The sequence below is a fragment of the Falco peregrinus genome, chromosome 1, assembly GCF_023634155.1.
Source record: "Falco peregrinus isolate bFalPer1 chromosome 1, bFalPer1.pri, whole genome shotgun sequence".
Lineage (NCBI taxonomy): Eukaryota > Metazoa > Chordata > Aves > Falconiformes > Falconidae > Falco > Falco peregrinus.
Window position 1 is genome coordinate 110,769,439 of NC_073721.1, and position 25,911 is coordinate 110,795,349.

General features: G+C 42.9%; 3 protein-coding genes across 4 annotated transcripts in view; 2 read left to right on the top strand and 1 right to left on the bottom strand.

Moving 5' to 3' along the window:
• Positions 1–467: 467 nt before the first annotated feature.
• On the top strand, positions 468–10,409 carry ADAL (adenosine deaminase like). 2 transcript variants are annotated; one of them, XM_055812969.1, is made up of 10 exons: positions 468–568; positions 2,033–2,163; positions 2,684–2,744; positions 3,511–3,598; positions 4,182–4,263; positions 5,041–5,167; positions 5,848–5,928; positions 6,906–7,044; positions 7,541–7,641; positions 8,988–10,409. In XM_055812969.1, the coding sequence occupies exons 1-10, from the start codon at positions 521–523 to the stop codon at positions 9,177–9,179; spliced, it is 1,050 nt and encodes a 349-aa protein (XP_055668944.1). In that variant the 5' UTR covers positions 468–520; the 3' UTR covers positions 9,180–10,409. The 2 variants fall into 2 exon arrangements, with proteins under 2 accessions (XP_055668944.1, XP_055668946.1); XM_055812971.1 differs by lacking the exon at positions 2,033–2,163 and having other exon boundaries at positions 473–568.
• A 1,835-nt stretch (positions 10,410–12,244) lies between these two features.
• Positions 12,245–20,291, bottom strand: LARP6 (La ribonucleoprotein 6, translational regulator). The gene is made up of 3 exons (XM_055812957.1): positions 20,074–20,291; positions 15,400–15,592; positions 12,245–14,291 (listed from the first exon to the last, which is right to left on the bottom strand). The coding sequence occupies exons 1-3, from the start codon at positions 20,202–20,204 to the stop codon at positions 13,221–13,223; spliced, it is 1,395 nt and encodes a 464-aa protein (XP_055668932.1). The 5' UTR covers positions 20,205–20,291; the 3' UTR covers positions 12,245–13,220.
• A 2,738-nt stretch (positions 20,292–23,029) lies between these two features.
• The window catches only part of LRRC49 (leucine rich repeat containing 49), a 49,506-nt gene continuing 46,624 nt past the window's right edge, over positions 23,030–25,911 (top strand). Inside the window, exons 1-4 of the mRNA XM_055790879.1 lie at positions 23,030–23,155; positions 23,939–24,001; positions 24,564–24,651; positions 25,354–25,551. Of these exons, the coding sequence (XP_055646854.1) occupies positions 23,102–23,155; positions 23,939–24,001; positions 24,564–24,651; positions 25,354–25,551 (403 nt within the window). The 5' untranslated portion in view covers positions 23,030–23,101. The remainder of the gene's footprint in view (positions 23,156–23,938; positions 24,002–24,563; positions 24,652–25,353; positions 25,552–25,911) is intronic.

Below are 25,911 nucleotides of genomic sequence, written 5' to 3' on the forward strand. Positions count from 1 at the left end.
CTTGTATTCTGGCGCTAGCAAGCTTGCCAAGTTAATTAAAAAAAAAAAAAAAAAAAGGAAAAAAAAAAAAGGGGGGGTGTCGGTAATAAAATCGATGCGTTTGTGCGCTGAGGGCTTCCTCCTCAGCAGTGACGGAGCGAGGCGCGGAGCCGGCACGGAACGGCTCGGTGCAGCCCAGCGCCGGGCCCGCGGCGCCTGCCCGCCCCCCCGCCGGCGCATCGGGCTCTGCCGCCCCGTCGCGCTGCACTTGAACCCCCGCGCGTGTAGTGCTGGGGTGCGGCGGCCCTGGAAGGCCTGTCACTTGAATAAACGCGGAGCTGGCACGGAACCACGGCGCGAGTGTTCCTTACCGCCGTGCCCCGGCTGCCCCTCTGCTTCCCCGGGGTGTGTGTGGGGGGTGGGGGGTGGGGCGGGGCGGGTCGCGTAGGGGCAGGCAGCCGCCCGGGGGGGCGGGGCGGGCCCGGGGGCGGTGCTGCCGCCGTGACCCTGGCCACCGCCCTCCGCTGGCACAGGCGCCGTCATGGCGGCGGAGACGGAGCTGCACTTTTATCGGCAGCTGCCCAAAGTGGTGAGCGAGCGGCGGGACGGCGCGGCGGGGACGGGGGGCGGCGGGCGGCAGCCGCTGCGCGCGCTTTCCCTGAGGGGACTGGCCCCTCTGCGCGCGCTTTCCCTGAGGGGACTGGCCCCTCTACGCGCGCGGTCCCTGAGGGGACTGGCCCTGGGCAGGGTGTGGCGGGCCCTTACCGGCGCGGCTGGCTTGCAGCTCAGCGCCTGATCTCCCAGTTACCTCAGTTGAGCGGGATCGTGGGTTTGTTTTTATTTTGGCCCTGTTTTCCCCGAGGCTGACCAAGGAGTCTGTCCCCGATAACGCTGTTCCCCGTGTCCCGAAGGGTGTAGCCCCCTCGCAGCGTATCGGCGCTGCCCTCCAGCGAGCCTTCCCGGGCGCCCGCCCGGTGGCCTGTTTTGCAGGGTTTATGGTTTTCGTCTGACTGAATTCTCTGAGGTATTTCACTTGTAAGACTGTGACAAATTCAACGCAGCAGTAGCAGTACATGTCGGGCTTGGTTTGCAGAGGCGGCGAGCAGCCCTAGCTCCTGCTGCTCAGCTGTAGTTGTGCTCCTTCACAGGTTAGGATGCTTGGACACCTTTTCTTCTGCTTGTGAACTTTGCGCTTTAAAACAGGAACCTGAAGTACAATACTTCACAAAGTTAAAATAATTAAATCTTGAAGGAGTTACAGTTCCCACACGTTTTCCAGTCGAAGGGCTGGAGAAGTCTTTCTCCTGTTGTTCCGACCCCAGTGAAAGGGGCGCATACCAGGGGGGCGAGGGATCAGTAACAGCGCAGAGGCTCTGTGGACATGTTTCACCTGAGTTGGAAGGGCTCCAGCGAGCCGTTCCCATGTTGGGAGCCAAGAGATTGTAAGCAGGAGTGAAGGTGAGGTGAGGAAGGGAGCTGAGGCTCGTAGGTTTGGTCCAAAGCCAGGCAGAAAGCGAGCTCAGGCAAGGGAGGGCAGTTACCCCCGCTGCTGTCAACAGGCACAGGTAGCATCTTGCTGGATTTCTGGTGTGAGTTGAAACTTCAAAGTATGAAAGATAGAAGGGTGAGTGGATATACAGATGTTGCTATTTTCAAACAATATACACATACATTTCACTTACAGTGGATATGGGGAAAGGGTTATTGAATCCTTATTATACTTTTCTTAATACTGGGGTGGCTGTTGGCTTCCTCCTCCCGTCGACTCGCAGCACTGCAATGCTGGGCTGGAGAGCTCCCCTTCCCGAGCCGGCTGTGCTCCCACTGAGATTGGTGCTGACAGCAGCCTGCCAAGTGAGAAGGAACGAACAGGACAGTCTCAGTTGAACCGGTGCAAAAGCATGAGGAAACAAGTTTAGCTGAATGCAGAGGTAGCCTGTTTTATTTTCAAACTCAGAGTGAAACAACAACATAGGATACAAGAACAGTAATACAAACAAGACGTAGAAGCCATCCTTTTCTCCAGACAAAGCCGTAGGATTTTTTTCTTTAGGAACTTCATGCTCATTTGAATGGCTGTATCAGTTCTACCACTATGAAGAAACTTATGGCCCAGAAGCCATACCTTCAGATCCAGAACGGAATGACTATGATTGACAAAGGAAAGAAAAGAACCCTAGATGAGTGAGTAGATGCATGGGTGTGTCTATGTGATGAACAGTTACTGAGTGTCCTTTAAGTTCAAAACAGAGACATCTATGGCCTTACCCATTGACTGCAGAAAATACATTTTTGAGTCCTACTTACAGGCCAATCCATTTGATTTTTTGCTGCTTGTATCTATGAATAACTTAGATATTTGCAAAGTGAAAGGATAGCTCATATTGATTCACTCCCTTTTTAAGGGACTGAAAGTTTTCACTTGTAGCATATGCACTTCAGAAAAAATTGACTCATATTTATGTTTTCCTTTGTGCTTCAAAAAGCTTTGTGGTAACAACAACAATAATAATAATAATAATTTCTGTTGTGAATGCATTATTAGCATTTAAAATCAGAAGTCACCATTCAGATGGTCTTTGAATTTTAGTATACAAGCTTGCTAGTTGAGCATAGTGAGTACATGTTTTCAAAGTGTATTTTTTTATAATAATAATTTTACTGTTCAGTGCTTGTCCAATTAATTTTTAATTTTTTATTTTAGATGTTTTCAGATGTTTCAGATCATCTATCAGATTACCACTAGGACTGAAGATATTTTACTGGTAAGTTAATTAAAAGTTCACTCAAAACAAGCAAGCAATACACACAGTCAAATGTAGTTGGATTAACAGCATGGGGTTCCAAGTAACATTATCAACAATGGTCCTTTCAGCTGGAAGTCAGAATTATTATTGTAAAACACATTAATTTTAAAACACAGGGGTTCATATAACTTCTGCGTTTAATATTTGTGAAAGCAGTGAGCTTCCAATATGGTGGTCATTGTGACTGCTCGGATGCTTGGACTGATAACGTCTTAAAAAGGTGGTATCTCTTCATTGTTACCAAACTTTAGATTTACTGTAGTCTTCTGTTTCTTCTTTGGTTCATTATGTACCAAAACTACAGAATTAGAATTGCCCTTTGTTCACCTCGGATTACAAAACTGTCAAGGAGAACTGTTGTGAGGTCAGAATAGGGAGCAGAAAGTGGTGTAGTGTCCTCGCCTTTCCTCCTGTAAAGGGACGTTTAGGCAGGCTGTTGAACTTGCCTAAGGGTACAGCAGCTGTGAAAGGGGTGATGGCTGTACCGGTTGAGGGGTGTTCCTGTTCAGACAAGGAAATTCTCATTTGTCCTAACTGTTTAGTACCACTGAGGGATCTGAAGGTGTAGTATTTCCAGAGATGGACAGCACTAAAAACACATAGGGCCTGAAAATTTTGCAGGGGTTTCATGCCAAAAAATAATGGGGTCTTTTAGTTGTAAAGGAAAATATAACCAATTACAGGGTTTACTGTCATGATGTTGAATACGCCATTTATTAATCAGATAACTAAAGATGTTATTAAAGAATTTGCTGATGATGGTGTCAAGTATCTGGAATTGAGGAGCACTCCTAGAGAAGAAAAGTCCACAGGTACAGTCTGTTCTGGTTTTTAATTTGTAAGTCTGATGTGTTGTAAAACCTAAAAGTTTAGACTATGTTAATAACAAGTAAAGTCAAATTCAGTTGGTTCAATAAAAAACCCCAAAACTTTAAATATAAAAGCAAAGATTTAACTGTGTAAAGGCATGTCACTTTACTATTAGATTTTTGAGGACAAAATTGTATGTGTTATAACAGCTACCCAAGCATTTGGGTTATTTGCTTTAGTACGACATCTGAGTCTGCTAATATTTTAAATAGCTGATATATTTTCTTCCAGTTATTTAATTTTTTATTTCCTTTTAGATGTGTTTTTTTAGAAACACAGAAAATAAGTTCTGCTGCTACTCTTTGGTTCATGTTAAGTTATTTTCTTTCTCCCAGATGCTTAGGAGGAGGCTTAATTCAAATATATGCTTCAAAGTAAAGCTGCATTTATAAATAGAATCAGAACTATACAGATGAGGAGTCTATGGACTAAAATCAAAGGTGCAAATTGAAACTTTGAGGCTAGAGAGCTGGGTCTGCAACATAATAAAATATGTTTATTCCAAATGTGTGTATGTGTTTATAGGTATGACCAAAAGGATGTATGTTGAAACTGTACTTGAAGGTATAAAGCAGTGTAAAGAAGAAGGCTTGGATATAGATGTAAGGTAAATAAAGCACATGGAGTACCTCTGTTTCAAGGTTTTGTGTCTGATGCTTGGTCGTGGTTTGCAGAGTTTACAGACCATTGGCATAGGAAAGAAAATGGTGCTTAAACTAGATTACATGGAGTGGAAACAGATAATTTGCATGGAAACCTGAATTTTTATCTTTCTTTTTACTGGTAGAGAATGAAACTGGGTAAAGCTTTTCAGCTCTAAAACGGTCCATTCTCTGCAACATTTTCAGGAAAAGCAGTGCTTTTGATGGAAATTGCATTGAAGACTCCTTTTTCACAGTTTAGATCGATCACAGAGATTTTCCTTGCTTGGCTGTACAAGCAACCTGCTGTAAGGGAGAAGTAGTCCTAATCAGCAGAAAAGTTTCAGAAGGTGTCAGCGGTTACTTAGGGGCAGTCTGCTTGCCTGTCTTTTATACTCTCGTAGCAACTGTTGTTAGATTAATTTGTGGAAGCTGAAGCATTCTCATCCTTCGTGTGTGCTCCTCGGAGAGGTTGCTCGCCTGATATGGCAGACGGCAAATGAGCAGCACATTGTTCCCTGCCCTCCCTCTCACTGTGGCTGTTGCATTTCACAGGCTAACCTATTCATCTTATGTGTGTCCCTCTGCACTTTGGTACCTTCATTCCTTGAACAGTTTCCTGTACAAATACTCCTTATACTCAGCCATGGAGGATGTGAAGTGCCATTTTTATTGGTATCATATTTGTTGGTCTTCTGATATTACAGTTTGTATTTAACTTAATATGCGTGTTTCCACTCTAGATTGTTAATAGCAATAAATAGAAGAGGCGGCCCAGCAGTTGCTAAGCAGACTGTTAAACTTGCTGAAGAGTTTCGTCTTTCCACTGACGGCGTTGTAGTAGGACTTGACCTCAGCGGTGATCCCACTGTAAGTTTTTGTTTATTTTGATCTGTTCTTGAAGATAAGTACATGGTGTTGTGTGACAGGGAGCGGTTCTGCTCACACTTCGATCTTACAAGGTTTTGTCTGATCTTTGTTGCTAGTTTGAATGGATTACTTGTACTCTTGATACCAGGTTAATCCCTGTTGCTGTAAGGGACAGATACTGTAACAAGGAATTAATAGATTAATATAACACTGAAAAAAGAGCCACTGAGAAGTGGCATTTATCTGGGAAGTGTCTTGTTACTAAATTGTCCTGAGCAGAATGACTGCAAGTTGACACTAGTTTAAATTTTGTTTAGATGCACTAAATTCTTATTGCACAGTAAGAAAGCAGAAATACTTGAGGATAGCTGCCAAGCTGAAATGAAATAGCCTTGGGTGATAGTTGTAGAAAGGATATCAAAATCAAGACAGTTGGCTTGTTGGTGTTGGGCATCATCATCTGAACTACTGACACTTGACCAATTTGTCTAAATTGTGCTCATATAGCAGAACGTTATGTGACTTGCTGCATTCAAAACTGAAGTGATGGGAAAAGAAAAATAACCCGGTGTAACTGTTTTTGCATTAAATATTTTGATATTGCTAGGCTTCTTAACTGTTGTAATAGGAGGAGTGCCATAAAACAAGTTATAGAATGTTGATGTGTGTCTGTCTTCAAGGCAGGACATGGTCAAGATTTTTTGGAACCGCTCTCAGAAGCAAAAAAAGCAGGTCTAAAGCTGGCATTGCATCTTTCAGAGGTAAAAGTTTTCTTTGGTTTGGTCCTTCTCTGTAATTCTTATTTGATAAAAACCTTGATGAAACTGGAATTAATTTCTGTGCTTTTTGAACTTCTCAGGCCAAAGTAGTAACAGGTTTGGCGCATTTTGACAAGAGAGAAGAAAACAAGGAGAAATCTTCAACAGTCTTCAAATTGTTTGTTATTGTACTGTATCTATTGGGGGGTTAGGTGCGAACTTAAAAATTACTAATATTCCAAGAGATCCACTGTTTTCTTCCTGGTATTTTATCAGAAGTCATGTGTCGTAAAATTTGCACATTTTCATGAGTGGTTCTGTTAGCTCTGCTTCTATCAGAAAGAGTTGGGCTCCTGCATACAATCTGTTGCAGTGGTGGCTGAAGTTTACTCTGAAGGGCCTGATAAATACTGAAAATATTTTTATTCCTTTGAGAAATTAAGCATAAGATATATGAACTCTCAGGCCTATTTATACTTGCTTCTGTTTCATTAAGGAGGCTTTTGCAGGGTGTTCCTGCATGCTTTTCTGAAAATATATTTCTTAATGTGTGGTTTTCTGGTTTTGTTTCATTTTGTTGTTTGGTTGCTTTTGGCCTCTTGCAGTTTAAGTTCTTCACGCACCATTTCTTTAATCCTTGTGTAAAACAGATGTTAAAGGTCATCTTGAGAGAGTAGTTTTGAAACTGAAGCATACAGAACTAATCTAAGGCCTCCAACTGATAGTTCTTCAGAACTGCAAATACTGATCGCGTGTTTTTACAAACCAGTTTAGGATTATGGCTTCCTTGGTTTATAGTTCCAAGCTGAGGGTCACTTTCATGCACTACTTCTTTCTTTACAGGGTAGTAGTGCAGATATTTAGTCTCACTAACACTTTCTTTTGGATAAGATATGCTGTGAAAATAGAACTTGAAGTCTGTTGCCATTACTTAATGGGCTGGTTTGTGCTGCATTGTATGTAAAATGCATCCTCTCTAGATTCCAAATCAAGAAGAGGAGACCAAAATTCTCCTGGGCCTGCCTCCTGACAGGATTGGACATGGAACATTTCTCAACTCTGCAACAGCAGGTTCAGAAGAGTTAGTACCCCTTGTTCGACAAAATCATATACCTATTGGTAAGAAAAAAAGTTAAGAAAATTACTTGGTGATCTCTAGATTGCAGAATATGATACATACTGCTGATCTAGAAACTGATTTGTCTTTGACCAGAGGTGGCTTAGAAAAACGCAGCACTGTATGTGAGAGAATTGCTTATAAAGCTACACTGGTAATGCTTTTTTTGGACATATTTGTGGCAGCAGACAACAATTGATGTCTCAGATGAAAACAAAACTAAATAGTAACTTGTAGTTACTGTGCAAGGTTGTGTGGTCTTTCTTTATCTGGTTTGCAAGCTCCATAAATTTTATACCCAGCCAGTAGTTCAGAAGAAACTGATGACTAAACTTCCCTCAGAAGATATTACCAAATATTTGGAGCATAGAAAACCAAGAAAACAACAATAGCTGATTGTAATTTTCAGTCAGGAACAGAAATAAGTCAATTAATGTTGTCAGAAACATGTCTTTTGTTTTGATATATATCCTTGTTTCTTCTTGTTTTTTCCCTTAGAACTTTGCATGACATCAAACATTAAAACTCAGACAGTGCCTTCCTGTGACAAACACCATTTTGGATACTGGTACAACATGGGCCACCCTGCAGTGCTTTGTGTAAGTTTTTTTTTTTATTTTAACCATGTATTTAGGCAAAGAGCCAAACCAATGGGAAACTGGAGAAGTCAGTCTCCTTTTATGGATCACAGAACTCACTCACCAACAATTTCTGACCTTGCAGCAAATCATCTGCTTATAGGAAAACATCTTTCATGTTCTGTTTGAGAAATGCTTGTAATACAAATGAGAATTTTCAGTATTTCTCCTGGTTTTATTGTAAAGCAAGACCTTTCTCTTTCTGTATAGATAAAATGGTTGCTATACATCCAATGAGCTTCTTAGCTGTTTGCATATTGACAGATTTCTGTTACACGTATTGGTCCAATGCTTGCATGTAAGCTTGTGCTTACCTGGGTAGTTACTGTGTTGGATGAAAGTTCTTGAGTTCTCTTGACAGGTAATTAAAGTCTTTAAACGTTGAGGTGCCCAGTACTTCTGCTGGCACTGGCAGGTTTTTACTATCATCCTGTTGGTTTAACCCCTATAATGTGTAGCATCGTCCATGTGCATGTATATACATTAGAGCGTTGTGCTTATTATTCAAATAAGCCTCAATCCTTTATTATATACTTATTATTGAGTTTGAACTCTGTCATATTACATGAAAAAATAATGACTAGAGATTGATTTCAGACATTTTCAGTTGTGAAAAGACCAATGAGGTCACGTAAGTAAGCATTTTACCCGTAAAGGTCTACAAAAACAAGACTAGTAGAATAAGGAGATACTACAGTGTCATAAATTTAGCAGGGTATATTTAGCATTCTTCTCTGTGGGGACACAAGGACTCTGATTTGCAGGTGGGTAATCTCATTAACCCTTAAATAATCCTAACTTGCTCCTTTTAGATGAATAATCTTTAGATGGCTTTTGATCATATGTTTTTGCTGCTAGCATAGTACTTCAGTCAGTATCAAAAACCTGTTCTACTTGACATGAAGCACAGAGGGTGAGAGGGTTTCTTCCCTGAAAGTGTAGGAATGCAGAGCGGGCTGCAGTTGCCAGGTCTGAGGACAGGGAAAAGAGGAATAAGGAGACCTGTGCATACTGACAGGGCTTGAATGTATGCGTCATTTAATAGCCATCTTTCTCTAGCCTTTTTAATAAGAAATCCTGTCTTCTTGATAAATTGTGCTGTCACTTTAAGATGTTTTCTTGTATGTTTGAATAATTTATTCCTTTTGAGTGAAAATAGGGAAAATGAAGTATGAAATGATTGCCAGCAGTTGAAAGAACTGTGGAAAAACATATGAAACTGGAAGATAAAACTGGTATGTGTAGGAAAAAACCTTTTTGATGTAGAACTAATTTAAACTTTTTTTTTTCTTTCAATTTAACTCCAGACTGATGATAAAGGCGTCTTTGCAACAGATCTGTCGCAAGAATACGAGCTGGTTGCAAAAACATTTAATCTGACTCGATCACAGATGTGGGATCTTTCCTACGAATCAATCAACTATATCTTTGCTTCAAGTGTAGTAAAATCAAAGCTAAGGGAACAGTGGTGTAAACTGAAGCCAACTCTGTTTGATTAATCTAACTGTTGTTCTAAACAGCGTGGGTGTATTAGCTTATTATAATTATATAATTATATATAGCTTATAAAAAATACTCATTTTTTACTGAAATCCCTGGCTTTTTTTAGACTTCAGGTTTATAAATCCAGCCCATAAACTGTGCTGGTGCAAAAAGATTACAGGACTGCATCCTTTGTTAGTGGGGACAGAAGTAAATGTTCTTTTGTATTTGGGAGGGCTCCCAACGGGTGGCTATAAAATTCCAAATGTGTTGTCACATCATTCCTCTCTGCTTGATAGGTTTTAAAAAAATTGTTAGTTGAACTGTGTCATCATACTATGGACATTTGACAGAACAAAAGAAAGGCATGTTTTGTGTGCTTAACACAAGCTGTTAGGGTTTAAAATGTCTCTATTGGCAACATTATGCCAAGCTGTTTGTGTGTATGGTGTGACTATTTGGGTTGTGTATTGTTTTTAAACAGAACTTTTGAATGATTGACTGAATGCAAAGACAGAAACAAAGTGAGGGAGAATGAAATATTTGTCCCAAAGGAATTAAATATTGCATCTGGTAATATTTATATATATATAAAGTATAAAATAATTTACTGGTATGACTGAAGCCTGCTGTGGATTGTGTAGCGTACACAGTGGTGCCTATTGATGCGCTCAGCACTGGTAGTGTTTAGACTTTTAAGTTAAGAACCTTGAATGCCTTAGCAAACTGTGAACTGCTTGGTGGGAAATGGGCTAACTCTTAAAATGCTTTTTAGATTTGCTGTTTGTTTCTTTTAAAAAAACTAATAAAAATAGCTTCAACCTCCTTCAAACTGCTACTTGGGGTGTGCATGTGTGTGTATGTGCACACGCACGTGTGTGAGATCTGCAGAAGAGGAGCAGGTATCACTTGTTGCAGGATTTGGCGAGTGTGAGTCCCCGGAGCAGACTCCCTGTCTGCAAGCAGCACCACTTCTCTTCTGACAGCAGACGGTGCTCCTTGGTTCAGGCAGTGACAGGGTTTGCTCTGCATGTCTCTGTGCCTCTGCATTTTGATACTGAGATACCAAAATATATATGAAATATGTATGTGCAACAGTATGTAATACTAGACATTGCTAGCTACTGTACAGGGTATCCCAAGAGAAAGTATTTCATACCTGGTATATTTTTACATTGATTAAACAAGCAAACATTTGGGGCTCTGCAAGGAATACTGAATATAAATATAATGACACAAAAGCTGTACATTATTCTGTTTTGGTCTTTTTTTAATACCAACAGCATAAAGTAGTTGCTCTGGCCCCAAAGTGGCAATAAGAAATGAAATGGGGGGTGGGAAGATAGCGGAGAAGTGTCTGCGGGGCTACCTGAGGTGTCCACAGAACGTCGGTTCAAGCAGAAAACCTTCCTGTGGGAGATGGGGGAAGATCACGTGAAGCAGAACTGTGGGTTTATGTGTTCTAACCTGAGCTCAGAATAAGACCTCATGCTGACTTTTTGTTTAGAAACAGTACTTTTCTATTACTTGCCAAATAGTTTCACTGATCACACTATCTTTTGTTGTTTGATCAAGTTGCATTATCACTTGCTGTTTGATCAAGTTTGTCTGTATTTTCTTTCTACAAAAAGAATTACTATGGTAAATGTATTCTTTTTCCTTTCTTAGGGAAAAGGTCTCTATAGGTTGACCAGCTTTCTGGAATGTTACAGAACATTTATCTTGGTCTCGGAGTAAGTGGGCCTACGCTCAAGTGAGATGGCATTCTCTTGTAAGTTTTATAATATTTTTATAGGTTATGGCCCTCTAATAACACTTCAATAACATAGTATTTGGTTTATTAGGGAAGAAAAACCATTGACTGTTTACTAAAGGGTAATCCTCAGTGTCCATTTATCTGTCAAGTGTAGAACTTTCTAAAGCAAAATAAGACTCACAGTTAGCGGCTGATGAGGTTATTACTTTGATACTGTCAGTTATTTGGAAGTTTGATTTTTAAGGTTTACATGTGGAATGTGACATGCTGATGCGTTCATTCCGAGAGCACAGCCCTAGTAAATGCTGCTGGTTTCCTTTTTTGCTGCAAGCATACAGGTTCTTAGATTTTTAACATTATGGGTTATTACAAGTAGTTCTCAATATATCCATTTAATTGACTTCGTGCATCTTCAAAATACTGCCTTGCATCAGTGGTAGTACTACCCCCAAACAGTTTTATAATTAAAAATGCTATAATAAAATAAAAATCTTCCCTGATTATAAATGAAACAAGTGTTCTGGATAAATAGTGAAACAGTGCTGTCACATCTAATCCAGTTATGGAATCATCCTTCTGAGGACCACGTACCTATCCTGTCACCTGGGTCCTTGCAGACGTGCTGCTCATTTAGAACCCCACCACTTTGCATTTAACAATATTCATAGTGTCTCAGCTGGTAACAGGAGTCAGGAGGTAACTTGGAAGATTCCATTTCTGTGAAGTAGAAGAATTGGGAATTGATTTGGGTGGCTAAAGAATAATAAGCAGAACGAGGGCATTTCTGTATGCTAGTTGCGAACTGCACGTTACCACAGTTATTTGCGCTGCAGAAGTGTTATGCTTGGAGTGGAATGGAAGTTGGAAAGGATGGGAAGTTTTGGAATGAAGAATCATCGTCTTATTAAACTTTTGTCATGCCCACTAGGAGCCAAAATCTTCCCTCCCTACTGCCACTAGGCTGTTTGGTTTGCAGTATAACTTTTATAAGTCAAACAGCAGAGGTTCCTTCTTTGGCTTCAGTAGGATTATAGTTAATTTTAATTTAAGTGCTTCTTGCTGAGCCTGCTTGTTAAATTCAGAGTTATCAGTGACATAATCACTGTTTATAATACTGTATAAAAATGACTGTGACATAAAGTCAGAGTAAAGTATCACTGAAATAACCATCAGTAATGGGACAGAGGACTATTTTTTTTTTCCTCCCTAAACACAGTGGAAACTTCAAGTATCTATTTCTAGAATTGCGTATGGTCTAAGATGAGCTTTAAATATCTATTCAGGTGCAGCACAACTGATTTTTAAAGTAAACAAAATAGATCTAGACCCAATTAATATTTTTGTTTTATTTCCACCTTGATGATATGAGAGAACACTTACAGAACAGTCTCCAATGCTCACTCTTTATTCACATCACATGAAAATATACGCTTTGGTCCTACTGAGCAATGTTGTCTTTGGAGATGTGTGCAGGCCTCGCTGCAGCGTGGGTTTGTCAGAGTTCCTTTTGAGACCAAGTCTTCAAAACCTTTACTCCTTAGGCTTCGACTGGTAACATACCACAGCTTGTTACAGTACACCTGCTAAATTGCAAGTATTTACACACTGCTCTTCAGGATTGTAGCTTTGCAAACATTGTAGTTACACATGAACGATAGATACGCTTGTTTCAATATTTATGTATGTCAAACTAATACATTGAAAAAAATAATAATGCAGGTAAGGCTGTTGCATTAGATAAGTGCATAAGATGGCAGAGGGACTGGTGCATCTATCACGCGAGACGCCCAGGGGGCTGGGGCTGGTCAGATGGGGGAAGAGGAGGCTTGGGGAGGGTATCCTCAATAATTTGTAACCATCTGATGGGAAGGAGTAAAGAAGGTGGAGGTGGGCTCTCCTCAGCGATACCCAGTAACGGAAAGGGGCACAAACTTAAACACAGGGAATTCCACCTGGATGTAAGGAAACACCTTTTAACCGTGTGGGTGGTTGAACATGGGAACAGGTTGCCCAGATGGGTTGGGAAGTCTCTGTCCTCGCAGATACTCCAAACCTGAAGTGACCCGCTGTAGCGGACCCTGCCTGAGCAAAAGAGGTGGACTGGACAATCTCCAGAGATGCCTTCCAACCTCAGTGATTCTGTGAGGAGAATATACAAATATACAAATGATAAAGTTTCTATATGAATACAAAACCTTTTAAAATTAAATACAGACTTAACTCAGTCACTCAAGTGACAATTTTTCACCAGGCTTCAACAAACACAGTTGACTGACTTGTGAGACTGTTTTTAAAGAATCCCTTATTCATTCTTTGTAGCCTTCCTTCTCTCGCATCCGCCATGGAACCCTTTAGTGCCGTCAGGCCCCCAAGGCAGCCGCAGCACCCCTACGGGCAGGCCATCTGCATTTTGTATTTTCCGAACCAACATGGGGCTACTGACGGGACTCTTCTCTTGTGTTACAGTTTGAGCTTTTCTTCTCTGTACCCAGGGGCTACCAGAAGGAGTGATACTGCTATCCGAGGAATAATCTGTACACTTCCTTGGAACTTCAGGGCTAGCGCTTGGGTTGAGCTTGCTGCCTGCAGCCAGCGGAGACTTTTTGATTACTTTTCTTGGTGAAGATGGACTGTTCCAAGGACTTGATCTGAGTGACACGTTAGGACTCAAATAGTTGTTTGAGTGAATGACAGGGCTCAAACTACTCATAGTATTTGTTGCAGTACTCCTGCGTCCTGACAGTGGTGATGTAGGATTACTCTCTGGATCAGAAGAGCTATTTGCTGAAGATTCATCACCAACAAACTGAAGTTCCTCAACTCTCTTATTAAGGGATCCAGCCTTCTTAAGGCTCTTGCTGGTATCTTCATCACGGTTCTTGTCTTTGGGAACTTTTTTCTTTGGAGGTTTCATGCCTATGAGGATGACTTTCATGCCGGTCTCTTTCTTTTCAGCACTCATAAAGTCATGAGCACGTATGGCAGCATCTACTTCTTCAAATTCTATAATTGCACATTCCTGAGTTCCCAGTTGGGTGTACCGATTGCTGATCCTCTTGATATCAGGTGGTAGATCTCTACCAGGCTTGAGAATACGAACTGATGAAATTACACCAAAAGTTACAAAGGCTTTGAGGAGATGTTCCATTATCCTTTCTTGCATGCATCCATTTTCTTGGTTTTTAAGAGCCTGCAGCTCAGAAATCATGTGGATATCATACACCAGTAACATCCTGGTAGGTAGGTTTTCACTTGGAAACACTGGAACTGGATTATTTCTTCTAACCTTTTTGTTATCATCGTTCAGCTCAAGAGTGTCTGAGTACTTCAGGGCATAGGCTGTAGTTCTCCAGTCACGGGTAAGGTGCTTCACCTTGAAGATGCACACAGGTTAAGCAACACAACCGATCAAACCCACTCAAACTAACTACAGAAAGTTTAAGGCAGATGCAGGCTCTAGTCTACAAACGGGGATTTAAGTTTCATGTAGCAGACTTAAAGTGAAAAAGTAAACAGTTTTCCTGCTATGATGGGCATCAGTGAGCTAAAGCTCAATGCCCTGTTGAATCTGGTGAAAATAGGAACTGCCCCTAAATCTCACACTGAAACTCATTACTTTACCTTAAAGCCTGCTCAAGTCATTGATGTTCAGTCATTCCATATCTAGGTCTGAACCATGACCAAAATGCATATGCTGTGGGGTTTATTTTGCAAAATGAGCCAAACAAGTAGTTTTGCCAAGTTTAGGGCTGCACTTTGCTGAACTGATTTTTCCTCCCTCAAAAATGCCTGTTTAAAAAACCTCAAAACGTCTCCATTTCCAAGAAGTGTTTTAAGAGTTCAATCTGTTACCGGTATAATCTGTTTGAAGTGGTCTGCAGAAACTAGGCCTTAACTTCTAGCCTGACTAGTTCTGCAAAACTGTCAGATGTAGAATCTTGACAAAAGTGTTTCTAATGTAATTTTGGAAATCAGTAACATGCACGTATTTACACAGGAGTTCCTAATATAAGAAAAAAAACCCAAAAAACAAAACCCTCCTCCACCTTAGTTACTACATACTTTCTACTACTCTTAATTTTTAGATCTCCATACATTTGCAAAGGTCAGATTCACCATCCCTTCTCAGAGACAGGAAAGTAACTTTACCCAGATTACTTAGCTACTTATGAGTAGCTTATCTAGAAATTAATTTTATCCAGCATCCCGTTTACTATGCCCTCCTCTGTCCCAGAATGATAACTTAAACGTGTAGTTGCTTAAAAGCCTATGACTTCCCTACCCAATCATGAGTGAGTTCAGCAATTAGAGTTCTGGATGAGAACAAACCTGTCACATCAAACCCGAATCGACCCCAGAGAGAGACAGATAAAGACGAAGACTGTAAACAGGCCTCTCTAAAATAAATTACTTTCATCTTTCTTGTTTTCAGATTCATCAGGCTAACACAAGGCACTTCAAGGCTTAAAAAGTTAGCTTACCTTCTTAAAAGAAGTGAGGAGTTTAACACTGACATAGCCCATCTTATTTCTTCTCACGTGCTTTAGAAGGAAGGCATCTTTCTCGAGGTTCTCATCTGAGAAGTAATATTCAATCTGTGTTACTAATTTCTGGATCAGGTCATTTTCTGGTGGTTTCCAGTTCTGGTCAGAGTCATCATCATTTTCCCCACCACTGGAAAACAGTTAAATCATTTTATTAACAGATTGTCATATTAGTGGATTCAAATAGTCTTTCGAAATGAAAAGGCATAACTAATATTGATTCCATCTCAGAGGTATCACCCTATCCACCTGAGGCAGGAGGCCAGCTCAGGGGGCGACGCTTTCCAGGCAGCACAAGGAGTGAGTTCCTCAGCTCATGCCGAAAGCTGATCTCAGTGTAGAACAATGAGACATACACACTAGCATCTCGAAAACACTCTGCCAACTCAAATCCTACACCAAACCATGGAGTGCAAGTGCACAGGCACTTGGTGCCAGGCACTTGGTGCTGTAACAGGTTCCTGTTTATTCTTCAATATGAAGCTATCAAACACAGGCTTGACATTTATGTGCTTCATGAGTGGTGGCATGTACCAGTGAATGAATATTCCAGCTTGATGCAATCGTGATTTCTTGAGCCTCTGCACTGCATGATGCAGGGGCCAGTATCCACGGAGTAAGAAAGACTGGCAGGACTATTGCACTTTTTACAGGTCACTTCCAGAGTGATAGTAACTTAACTAGCAGTTTACCAAGGGGCTTAAATTAGATGCACATTTCAGATTAAGGGCTTTGGTGCAGTAGCAGCTCACGTACCGCAGGAACAGTTCTATATGCACACATAGGCAGGTTGCTATGAAGTCACTCCTATTTCCTCTCTCCCCCTCCCATCACGTTTGTCTAGGCACCTGCGCAAAAATGGAGCCCCACTGAGCATCCTATCCCAAAAAGATACAGCAACCATGGATTTGAGAGAAACTTCTTACCACATACCCTTACAGCAACACGTTTGTTGCTGAAATGGAAATGACCACTTCAGTTGTTATCTAGCATGGAGGTAAATGGTTCAACCACAGACTACAGCCATAGATGTTGCTGTAAGAACTAAATCTATCTTAAGGCAGTCATTTTTTCTAAAGCTGTTAGTAATCTAGTTTTGCTGTGGGACCATCATGAAAGTTTCTGTTAAAAAAAAATAAATTATCTGCTAAGCTCCCTAGAGCCTATAAATCATGCATTCCTTTGGTCTCCCATGTACCTTAGCAACAAAAAAAAAAGAGGAGCCACACATTTTTCTAAAATTGTGCTGAATGGCTTGTGCAAAGCTCGTGAAATCATCCAACATGGGAACAGGCATCACGCTGCGGTCCTCCGAGGGCAACCTGGCAGGGAGGATGCAGGCTGTGAATCACCTTGCCTTGTGTCAGTTTTGTCCCAGAGACAAACTGGAGACTGTGATCTTAACACGGCCCGACACGCTGCCCGTGCCTGGGGACAGGCAGCAGCACTGTACTGCTGAGGGTATTGTTGGGGTCAGTGGGCTCTGGCCGGGAACACACTCCCATGTGTGACAAGTTATAGCAGTTCTCTGAAGCTAATTGAAGCTAACAATTTATTTACTTATTGGGGTTGTTCTGGTGATAGGGCAACACATCAGATGAACAGGGATACTGACTCACACAATCCTAGAAGCCTCCTTGTTAAAATCTCCTTAGCCACTTAGTGGGGTGCAGTTCAGAGTGATGATGAGAGGGTGAGAAAAAAAATTTATTTGACAATGCCAGAAGTCGAGGATAATAGATGAAGTTACAATTAAGATATTAAAAAAGATTTAAGGGCCAGCTGTGCGTGCTGGCTTCAGAAGGAAGAAGACACAAGATTATATTTGTTTTTCATTCACAATATTCCCTTGCTCCAGTACTTCTCACTTTTCATTCACTACTGATTCAGAACTAGTGTGGGTACAAGAAACTTGGAACATTTCAGCGTTTTTGCATACCCACATATCCTGCTAAGAAAAGCTTACCTTCAATTCAGGATGAAGCTTACATTTTTTTAGTGGATTTATTAGTACAGACATTAGTAGGTATTTGGAAGGTTTGGATGGAAAGAAAACGGAGCATCATGCTTGGGGAAAATAAAAAAATAATGAACTGCATGTTTGCAGAGATCAGTGCCATCCTTACTTGCAGTGTTAACACACTGAACAAGAGTAAAACAGGTCTCATTTCACCTCTCAAATATTAGTCATGGTCTGACCTATACACCATTTCTGTATTTGGCAGATGGTTCAGCATTTACAAAATCCTTAGGGCTCTTACAACAGCCCTCACTAAGTACTGTATGTGGATTCCACCTACAGCAAATGCAGAAATTTGTAACTAGCTCCATATTAATTCATAGTAATATCAACTGGTAGTACCTCTAGGGTTTCAATTCTACTACAAAAGTCGTTGATAAATCAGTGTCAGCATTGACAAAAAAAAAAAAAAGCTTAGTTATTCACAACTGTCATTTACTGATTTCTTTATTCAGAGCTTTGTGATGGATGTGCTTGTCAAAACAGGACAGACTGAAAAACAACCTTTTAACATGGTGACTCATCTGGCTATTAGTCACACAAGAAACTAAACATATCTGCATAGAGAACCCATAGATTTGGGGTTTTAAATATCAAAACTCACAAACGATACAGTAAATTGTCTGGACAGAGTCTAACCTTTTGACAAGTTTTCGCCGAGTCTCCAAAAGAATAAGGTATTGTATTAATAAGCACTGTGTGGCAATGTTACTTAACAGCATTAAGTACGATCACTCGCAGGTCTTTTAACAAGAACTAGTGGATATAATACTGCGTGCCTACTAATGGCACATTGTCACTGCACACACTGTTAAATTTCAGTTTCTATTGTGAAATGTTATATTTTAGACAGACAACATCATAAAAACATTGACCTTTCAAGCTCAGATTCCTCTTGTGTCTGTCTGCATCCAAAATAAATGTAAGCTGTGCAAGAATAGCTTTCCTGTGTGCATAGGAGAACCACCTGTTTATCAAGAGTCTGACAATTTTTCTGAAGCACCTGGCAGCTAAATGGCTGAGGACTGAATGTCACAAATACTCAGAGATCTCCCAAAGAGCTGTGGTGTCTTGACCACAGGGAAATGGTTTTCATTCCGTAAGTTACCAAACCTAGAGGCTAAGGAAAAAAATCTAAATTGTCTGCTTTTAGCTGGAGAGAGAAATGGCTGATTCCCAGCAGTTTTAGACCATCACTGACAATTTTCCAGATGTCTAGGTCAATAATTTCCTATCCGGTGTTGCGTTCCTGGACATAAATCCTTAGCTAAGGATACATGTCAATGGCAAAAGCATGCATGAACTCCGCTCACCTACTTCTGATGCAGAGCATTTATAGTTCTCTCCATGGCAATACCTCTGGCCTTTCCTGGGTCAGGAAGAGGCCGTTTTCAAAAAGGCAACCTCCACAAGAACTGAATATACATCAGCACTCGCAGCAAACACTTCTGAAGATAGCATCTACTGCAGAGGATTAAATAAGCAGCATTTAAAAGGTAGCTATTACGTGTTATAAAGCTTGAGAAAATAACCACCCTTTTTTATAGCCCAGGGCTCGAAGCTCTTACGCAAGTAACGCTGTCAAAGAAAAGAAATTTTACAAATGTTCTGTATTTCAGAAATTAGTAATTGGAATGCAACACTGTAGACTGCTGTACACATTTGATTTATAAAAACTTATAAAACAGTCACATATGATTGTGGAAAGGCTAAGCAGACTCAGTTTAAACGTTCCGCTCGTGTCTCGCTATGCTCGCCTCTTGTAGTGCACAGCTGACGATTCTGGCAGCTGCAGAAAACTTCTGCTCCCCGTTTGTAATTTAAAATAATGCATTGCAGTTCATTTTGAGTCAGTGCTAGGATATGAAGTCAGAGAATCGATTAGAAACAACTGACCGTCAAACTGAACACTGAATTTCATGCTACTGTGCCTAAACCTTTATGTGACAGTTTATTACTGCATCTGCCGTGTTAGTAGAAGACACAAGGTGAACTACAACTAATGATCTTTGTCTCCCAACAGTTTTCTGGCACAAAAATCCCAGCAGTTCCTTTGACAAGTAAGGGACTCTGGTAGGCATCAAAGCAACTTCAGGCATCAGGAATAATTCCTGCAACTTAATCATTGCACACAGACACTGCTGTTGGCATTATCAAAACGTGACGTATAGAGTGGCTTATAGAGTGGTGGCTTCTTCTGCATTTAAAGGGGTCTTCATTTTTGATTTCACGTCTGGTCACCTTATTTCCAAAGCCACAGCGCAGTCTTAAATCTATTAAAGAAAACCTCAACGGTTCCCTGCGATAAAAGCCGAACGTCAAAGAGCCGCCACCAAAACAAACGCACACCACCCGGCCCCAGAGCCTCCGCTGCAAACGGCGGCGCCAGGGAAATGCGGGGACCCGGCGCTCCCGCTGCGGGGAAGCCACGTCCCGCTCCGCACCTCGGGCGGGGCTGCGGCGCCCACCGGCCCCGCCGGAGCCTCCCGCCCCTCCCGCCGGCGTTGCATCAGCCGCGGCCGCACCGTTCGGGGGGTGCCCGCGGCGGCCCCGCACGGCCCGGGCCCCTCCCGCCGCTCCGGCGGGCTCACCTGGAGCGCCCGAAGCGCCCCGAGTCCTCCTCGCTGCAGCTGCCGCCCGCCGCGCCGCCGCCCTCCGCCGCCTCCGCCCGCACGGGCACCCGGAGCTGCACCGGGCCGCTGCCCGCCGGCCGCTGGGCCATGGCGCTGGGCTCGGGCCCGCCGCGCCTCTCCCGCCGGGGCGGCGGCGCTGCCAGCTCCACGCCCCCGCCCCCCCGGCACGGCACGGCGGCGGGAGGGTCCGGCCCCCCGCCCGCGGCCGCCCAGTTAGCGGCTCTGCCTCGTTGGCGGCCGGGCGGCGACTTTCTGTTAACGGGCACCGACGGGCTCCTCACCCCAGGGCGACGCCCCAGCTTCTCCCCCCGCGGCAGCCCCGGGGGCTGCGGACTGAGCGCCGTGTTGTGAGGAAAGCACAAGGGTTACGTGTGTTTAAGCGTCAAGGGTGAGAGCTGGAAATAGGAAAACCGAGTGAACAAGGACACGATCGGCTGTATGTTCTTTCTATAGAGTGCTCCTCTGTAATTCTGCATGGTGTTTCAGTGGAACAAAATCATTGCCCCCTAAGAACTTCCTGAAAGAGGCCCCAGTTCTGAAACGCTCAGGCATTGATTTGAAATTCAGACTGTATTGCAGTGGCCTGTTTCAGCTGCTAAAGCAAAACCAATGTCTGTGTTCTCTTGATCAGAAGTTAAACCGTTTCAATTTACCATGTAAATACTCATCCTGCAGTCAGGCACGATCTTTTGATCATATCCGAACCCAAACTGCTAAATGTAGGTTGGATCTTTAAGTCACCGTTTCAGCCACGACATCCTTATTTTTGTCGTTACAGTTCATCTGAATTCTACTCCACTATATTGCTCCAATGTTTTCTTTGTAAAACTTTGGATGGGTGAAAACGGAGACTGCATGCAGGAGCCAGTTCTTCTCATCACCGTGACAAACAGTCCTCATGAGTCAGATTTGCTGGCAAGAACACATTAACGGGACTGCCGCTCTGCCCCGGTGGGTTTGGCTTATTTCTCAATGTGCCTTAAGCAATGAAATATTTTGTTTATGAAATATGCTTACATGCATCACTAACCAAATCTCTAGTTCTCTGCTAATGGAACAGCATTTTGTAATAAGTCTTGGGTAGGGCATCACTTTGAGTCCCACATCGGGGGGAGCAGAAATACAAACAGTAAATACACATTCTAGGACAGCGTAAGTACAGGAACTGTGGATCTGATTTTGTATTGAAGTTCATGGTAGTTGTTCTTCTCCCTGGGTAGGAATGAGGTCCAGACCAGTGTGAGCAAAGAATGTGCTACAGCCAACCTAAATGATGTGTGAGAGAGACATTGCAGTTTCACCTTACAACTCCTTCTGTCAAGGGATTTTATAGCGAAGGGCGCTAGATCCGTGACCAGTGGTCACTGCACAGAACTGGCCTTTGGCCTTGTCAATGTTTTGCTCATTTCCTTGAACAGCCCTACTCTCTTTATCATCTAGTCTGCTACAAGTATGTTAACAGTGTTGAGAGAACTAGTGCAGATGAAGACTGATGTAATTTCAGACACCGTGTTGATTAGATCTCCATTGAAACTACCAGGCTAATCTTTCTTTTTCTTTTAATATAGCAATGTTCTGTAATGCTTAACTAGCAGCAGAGATTAAGCAGTATTTGTAACCATGGAAGAACTTAAAACTAAATTAATAATGTAGACAAGTCCCTTAAAGGGGAACCCATATCTCAGCTGAGCTTCTGATAGCCACTTAGGATTATAATCCCATGATTATAAAAAAAAAAACTTTCACAGATTTCTTATGGCACATTCACTGTTGGCACAGTATTGTCTACATATCATAAAAAACACGCCCATATTTTATATTTCTCACAAAGCAAGCCATAATTACATCACTTTCCTGTCAACCTTTCAGCAAATGGTAACTAAAAGGATAATCACAGGATGGTCAGGGCTGGAAGGGACCTCAGAGACCACCCAGCCCAACCCCTGCCACAGCAGGGTCCCCTCCAGCAGGCTGCACAGTCACGTCCGGGTGGGTTTGGGATGTCTCCAGGGAAGGAGACTCCACAGCCCCTCTGGCAGCCTGTGCCGGGGCTCTGCCACCCTCCAGGGAAGGAAGTTCTTCCTCACACCCAGCTGGAGCTGCCTGTGTCCCAGTTTGTGCCCGCTGCCCCCTGCCCTGTCGCTGGGCACCACAGCCAAGAGCCTGGCCCCGTCCCCCTGACGCCCCCCTTAAGGTACTTGTACACAAAGCTAAACCCAGAACACAAATGAGGAAGACACCGTGAGGGAATTCACAAGCCCTTCCACACACAGCCAGCCACACCTGCTCTTTTAGCCACTGAGTTCCTCCTTGATGTGTGTAAAATCATCTGCTACTCATCTGCGGGGCTTCTGGGCTCCGAGAGCTGCCCGGGGTCACAGCAAGGGCTGGCCCAGGGCCGGGGTACTGTCCCGGGAGCAGGCGGCACTCCGGGCACACCACACCCCTACCCAGGCTCTCCAAGTCAGATTTTCACGTTTTGTGACAGTATGTGCCTGCAAGGCAACTTCTTGAGGCAGAGCAGCAACCTGGAAGGTGCGTCCAGCTTCTTGCCTTTCATGCGTTTTCGTACATGGTCACTTGCACTTAGAATTCAGGAAAATACGATTTATTAGTGTAATTGGCTACTGGCGAGGCGGAAGGCGCTCACTTGCGAGGCCCGCTCCCGCGCCTCCCGACCCCCGCGACCCGGCCCCCTGCCTGCGGCCGCCCCACCGGACAGCAAGTACCGAGCAGCGCCCCCGGAGCGGGCTGCGGGGGACAGCCGGCCCCAGGGGACAGCCAGCCGCCCGGCCGCGCCGCACTCCACCCCCTAACGGCTCCCGCCACTCGGCACCGCTTCAGCCGGCGGGCGGGGCGCGGGCGAGGCCTGCCGGGAGCGGGCCGGAAGCCGCCGTTGCCCCGGTGACGGCGGAGCGATTTCCGACAGGAGAGGCGGTGGCTGGCGCGGAGGTGTGAGGCGCCGCGGGGGTAGCAGCAGGTTGACATGGTGCCCAGCAAGTGCCGGCCCACCAGGGGCCCTCGGGCCGCGTCTGGCCCGGTAGGTGCTGCAGGGGGCGGGGGGATAGCGGCCGGCAGCCCTTCCCTCCTCAGCCCCCGGTGTGTGTGTGAGGGGACAGGACCGGGGGTGTTCATCCGCTGCGCGAGCCGCGGCCCTCCTCGGAAGGGCGGGCCCGGGGCGGGGTGGTGGCGCCTCAGAGGGCGCGGCCCCGCGGGGCTGTGAGGCGCCGGCCGCGCTGGGCTGGGATGCGCAGCGGGACAGCTCTGCGCGGGCTCTGCGCGGGCTCTGCGCGGGCGGCGAGGCAGAGGCGGGTGAGGGGAGCGCGGTCCCTGCGCCCCCGCTGGCCTGAGGAGGTTCCCTGGTGTTCGCATGCCGCCCGCTGTGGGCTGGGTCGTGGTTATTTGATTAATATTTCTGTTTGATGAGCTACTTGATTAAATATTTCTGTTAAATGTTTTGATGATTTAGCAGGTAGAGGCTATGTTTTGTCATATAAACCAAATATAAAGACCAGCCCGTTTTGCCTTAAAAAAAAATTACTGTATTTAAGTGTGAACACTTGTTTTCTTCATAATGAGGGTAACACCCCCATGAAAGCCATGCATTCAGTGATTATTTAAAGCTAAACCCTGACTCTTTTAAGCTAAAAATGATTTGGTGTTAGTGTTGTGAAATGTTCTTCATAAGAGCTTTGAAAAAAAGTTTATTCCTTGGCAGAAAATACCTTTACCGTTTAAAAAAAAAAAAGTGGCATTCAAATTTTGTATTGATAAGTGTTTTTGAAAAAAGTAATACTCCCTTTCTTTTTCTTCCAACTTGCAGGTTAATAACTGTGGTCTTCACCTGGTCATCCAGACCTCATCAATAACAGATAAAAGCAAACCAGTAATTATTAGTTTCTTTAATAGCTATATGAATTAATATAGATGTATGGTATAGCCATATTTGTATGCTTTTAGGAAGGGATTGCCTTTTCAGTAGTAATGCATCGACTTCTAATAGAATATTTGATATATCTGATAGTCTTTTGGTAATTTATTTCATCCTACTAAAGATACATACAGTAAAAACATGGGTATGTAATATAACCTACCGTAAGCTTTATGTGTGTGTGTGTGTATGTATGTGATTTCTTATGTTTCCATCTGTACCTCTCTTCCTCCTGTAATTGCAGTATTCCTTATAGGGTGGGTTTTTTTCCTTAAGTTAACTGCAGATTAACTGGTAACTTCCATGTTTTCATTTTGGTTTCCAACAGTGGAACTTTTCAGTCATAGTATCTTAAGAGAATGAATATTCTTTTTATTGAAGCAATTATTTTCATTTTTAAAAACATTTGTGGAGATTCCCCAAGAACTGTAGCTGTTACTAAGGTGGTGTGTGTTTGTATAAAGATGTTATTTGCATTTGAAAACTTTTAACACTTGTCTTAAATATTGTGTTACAGTTTGAATTCAGGATAAATAAAGATCAGTCATCTTTCCACAATAGACTTCTGCAGCATGATCTGGAAAAAAACTATTCGGGAAGGCAAGGTGATACTCTATAGGGTTTGGTTTGTTTGTATCTTTTTATTAACTGAACAGTAAAGAGAGACTGTGTTATGGTTAGAATATGTAAGAGTGACAGCTTTTCCTAATTGGCTACAGTAATTCAATACAATTACTGCTGCATCCCATCCTGAACCTGCTGTCCTGCTACTGCCTGGTGCGGATGGCTTTATTTCATCACATTTTACCCCTCATTCTGACCATGGTAGACCGTCCGTTCCTCTACCTAGAAAGTCACAATCTATCAAGTGCCCTACTATACATTCTGTCAGAAGTCGCGCGATTCTCTACTGTAACTTTTTATTGGATGTTCAGTGCTTTAACTTATTTAGACAAAATTAGTTTCTAATTTGGAACCTTGATCTGAAGAGATAGTTTTCCTACTATGTGCTTTTGCCAGAACAATATTTTGAAAAGCAAGATATTGGTGATATCGCTGCTTACTGTGGTGAATCCTGAAGAAGCCTTGAAAAACAATGTTTGCCACACTGCTGCTGCTTGCATGTCATATAAAAACAGTGATTGGTTAGGATAGCAGAGCAGTTTAATTATTATGGCATTTCTTTATTCATTCTGGTAAAAAAATAAAGACCAACAGCTGTTCAGAATGGGTTGATTTTTAGGGATATTATGCAACTTACCGTGGCATAAATGTAAGTCTGCAGTTTGATTTTGTTCCCTGCACAGGAGACCAAAGAGTATTAAGTCCATTGGTGCGTAATAAACAGATATATCTTCCAGTACCATCCAGTCTGACAGAACTTTCTGGTTTGGAGCTGAAGCAGAATACAAGTTCTTTATCAGGATTTGGCGACACTTCTGTTCACACACCTACAAAATCCAGATCCCGACAAAGCAGCCACAGTATTAGTTCACTTGCTTCAGGTAACAGTGAAAACTTCTCTTACTAGTTTTTTGTTTTGTTTTAAATGAGTTTCTTACTGAGAAGTTATGACCTGTAATGTGTTGTTTCTGGTTCTCAGAATGTGTGACTGAATAGCAAGTGTTTTCTACTGTTCCCTTTGTGTGTTAAGAGACGTAAATACATCATTGTCGGGAAACCATTAGAAATATTTTCCAAAATATAATACAGGCATTTAAATACAGGCTTTTTGTAAACGTTTCTTTAACACAAAGGGCAGTAATAGAGATCTTTTGCAAGTGTCTCTGGAGGATGACATTAGGGGAAAAAAAAGGTCACTGTACTGCCATCATGTCATGTTTCAGACCAGTTTTTAAGTGTCT

Coding starts and splice junctions, on each gene's coding strand:
- ADAL (XM_055812969.1), top strand. CDS start 521: ATGGCGGCGGAGACGGAGCTGCACTTTTATCGGCAGCTGCCCAAAGTG. Junction 4,264..5,040: donor GGCTTGGATATAGATGTAAG/GTAAATAAAGCA, acceptor TTTCCACTCTAG/ATTGTTAATAGCAATAAATA. Junction 5,168..5,847: donor ACCTCAGCGGTGATCCCACT/GTAAGTTTTTGT, acceptor TCTGTCTTCAAG/GCAGGACATGGTCAAGATTT.
- LARP6 (XM_055812957.1), bottom strand. CDS start 20,204: ATGGCCCAGCGGCCGGCGGGCAGCGGCCCGGTGCAGCTCCGGGTGCCC. Junction 15,593..20,073: donor GGGCGCTTCGGGCGCTCCAG/GTGAGCCCGCCG, acceptor ACTGTTTTCCAG/TGGTGGGGAAAATGATGATG. Junction 14,292..15,399: donor TCCTCACTTCTTTTAAGAAG/GTAAGCTAACTT, acceptor TGCATCTTCAAG/GTGAAGCACCTTACCCGTGA.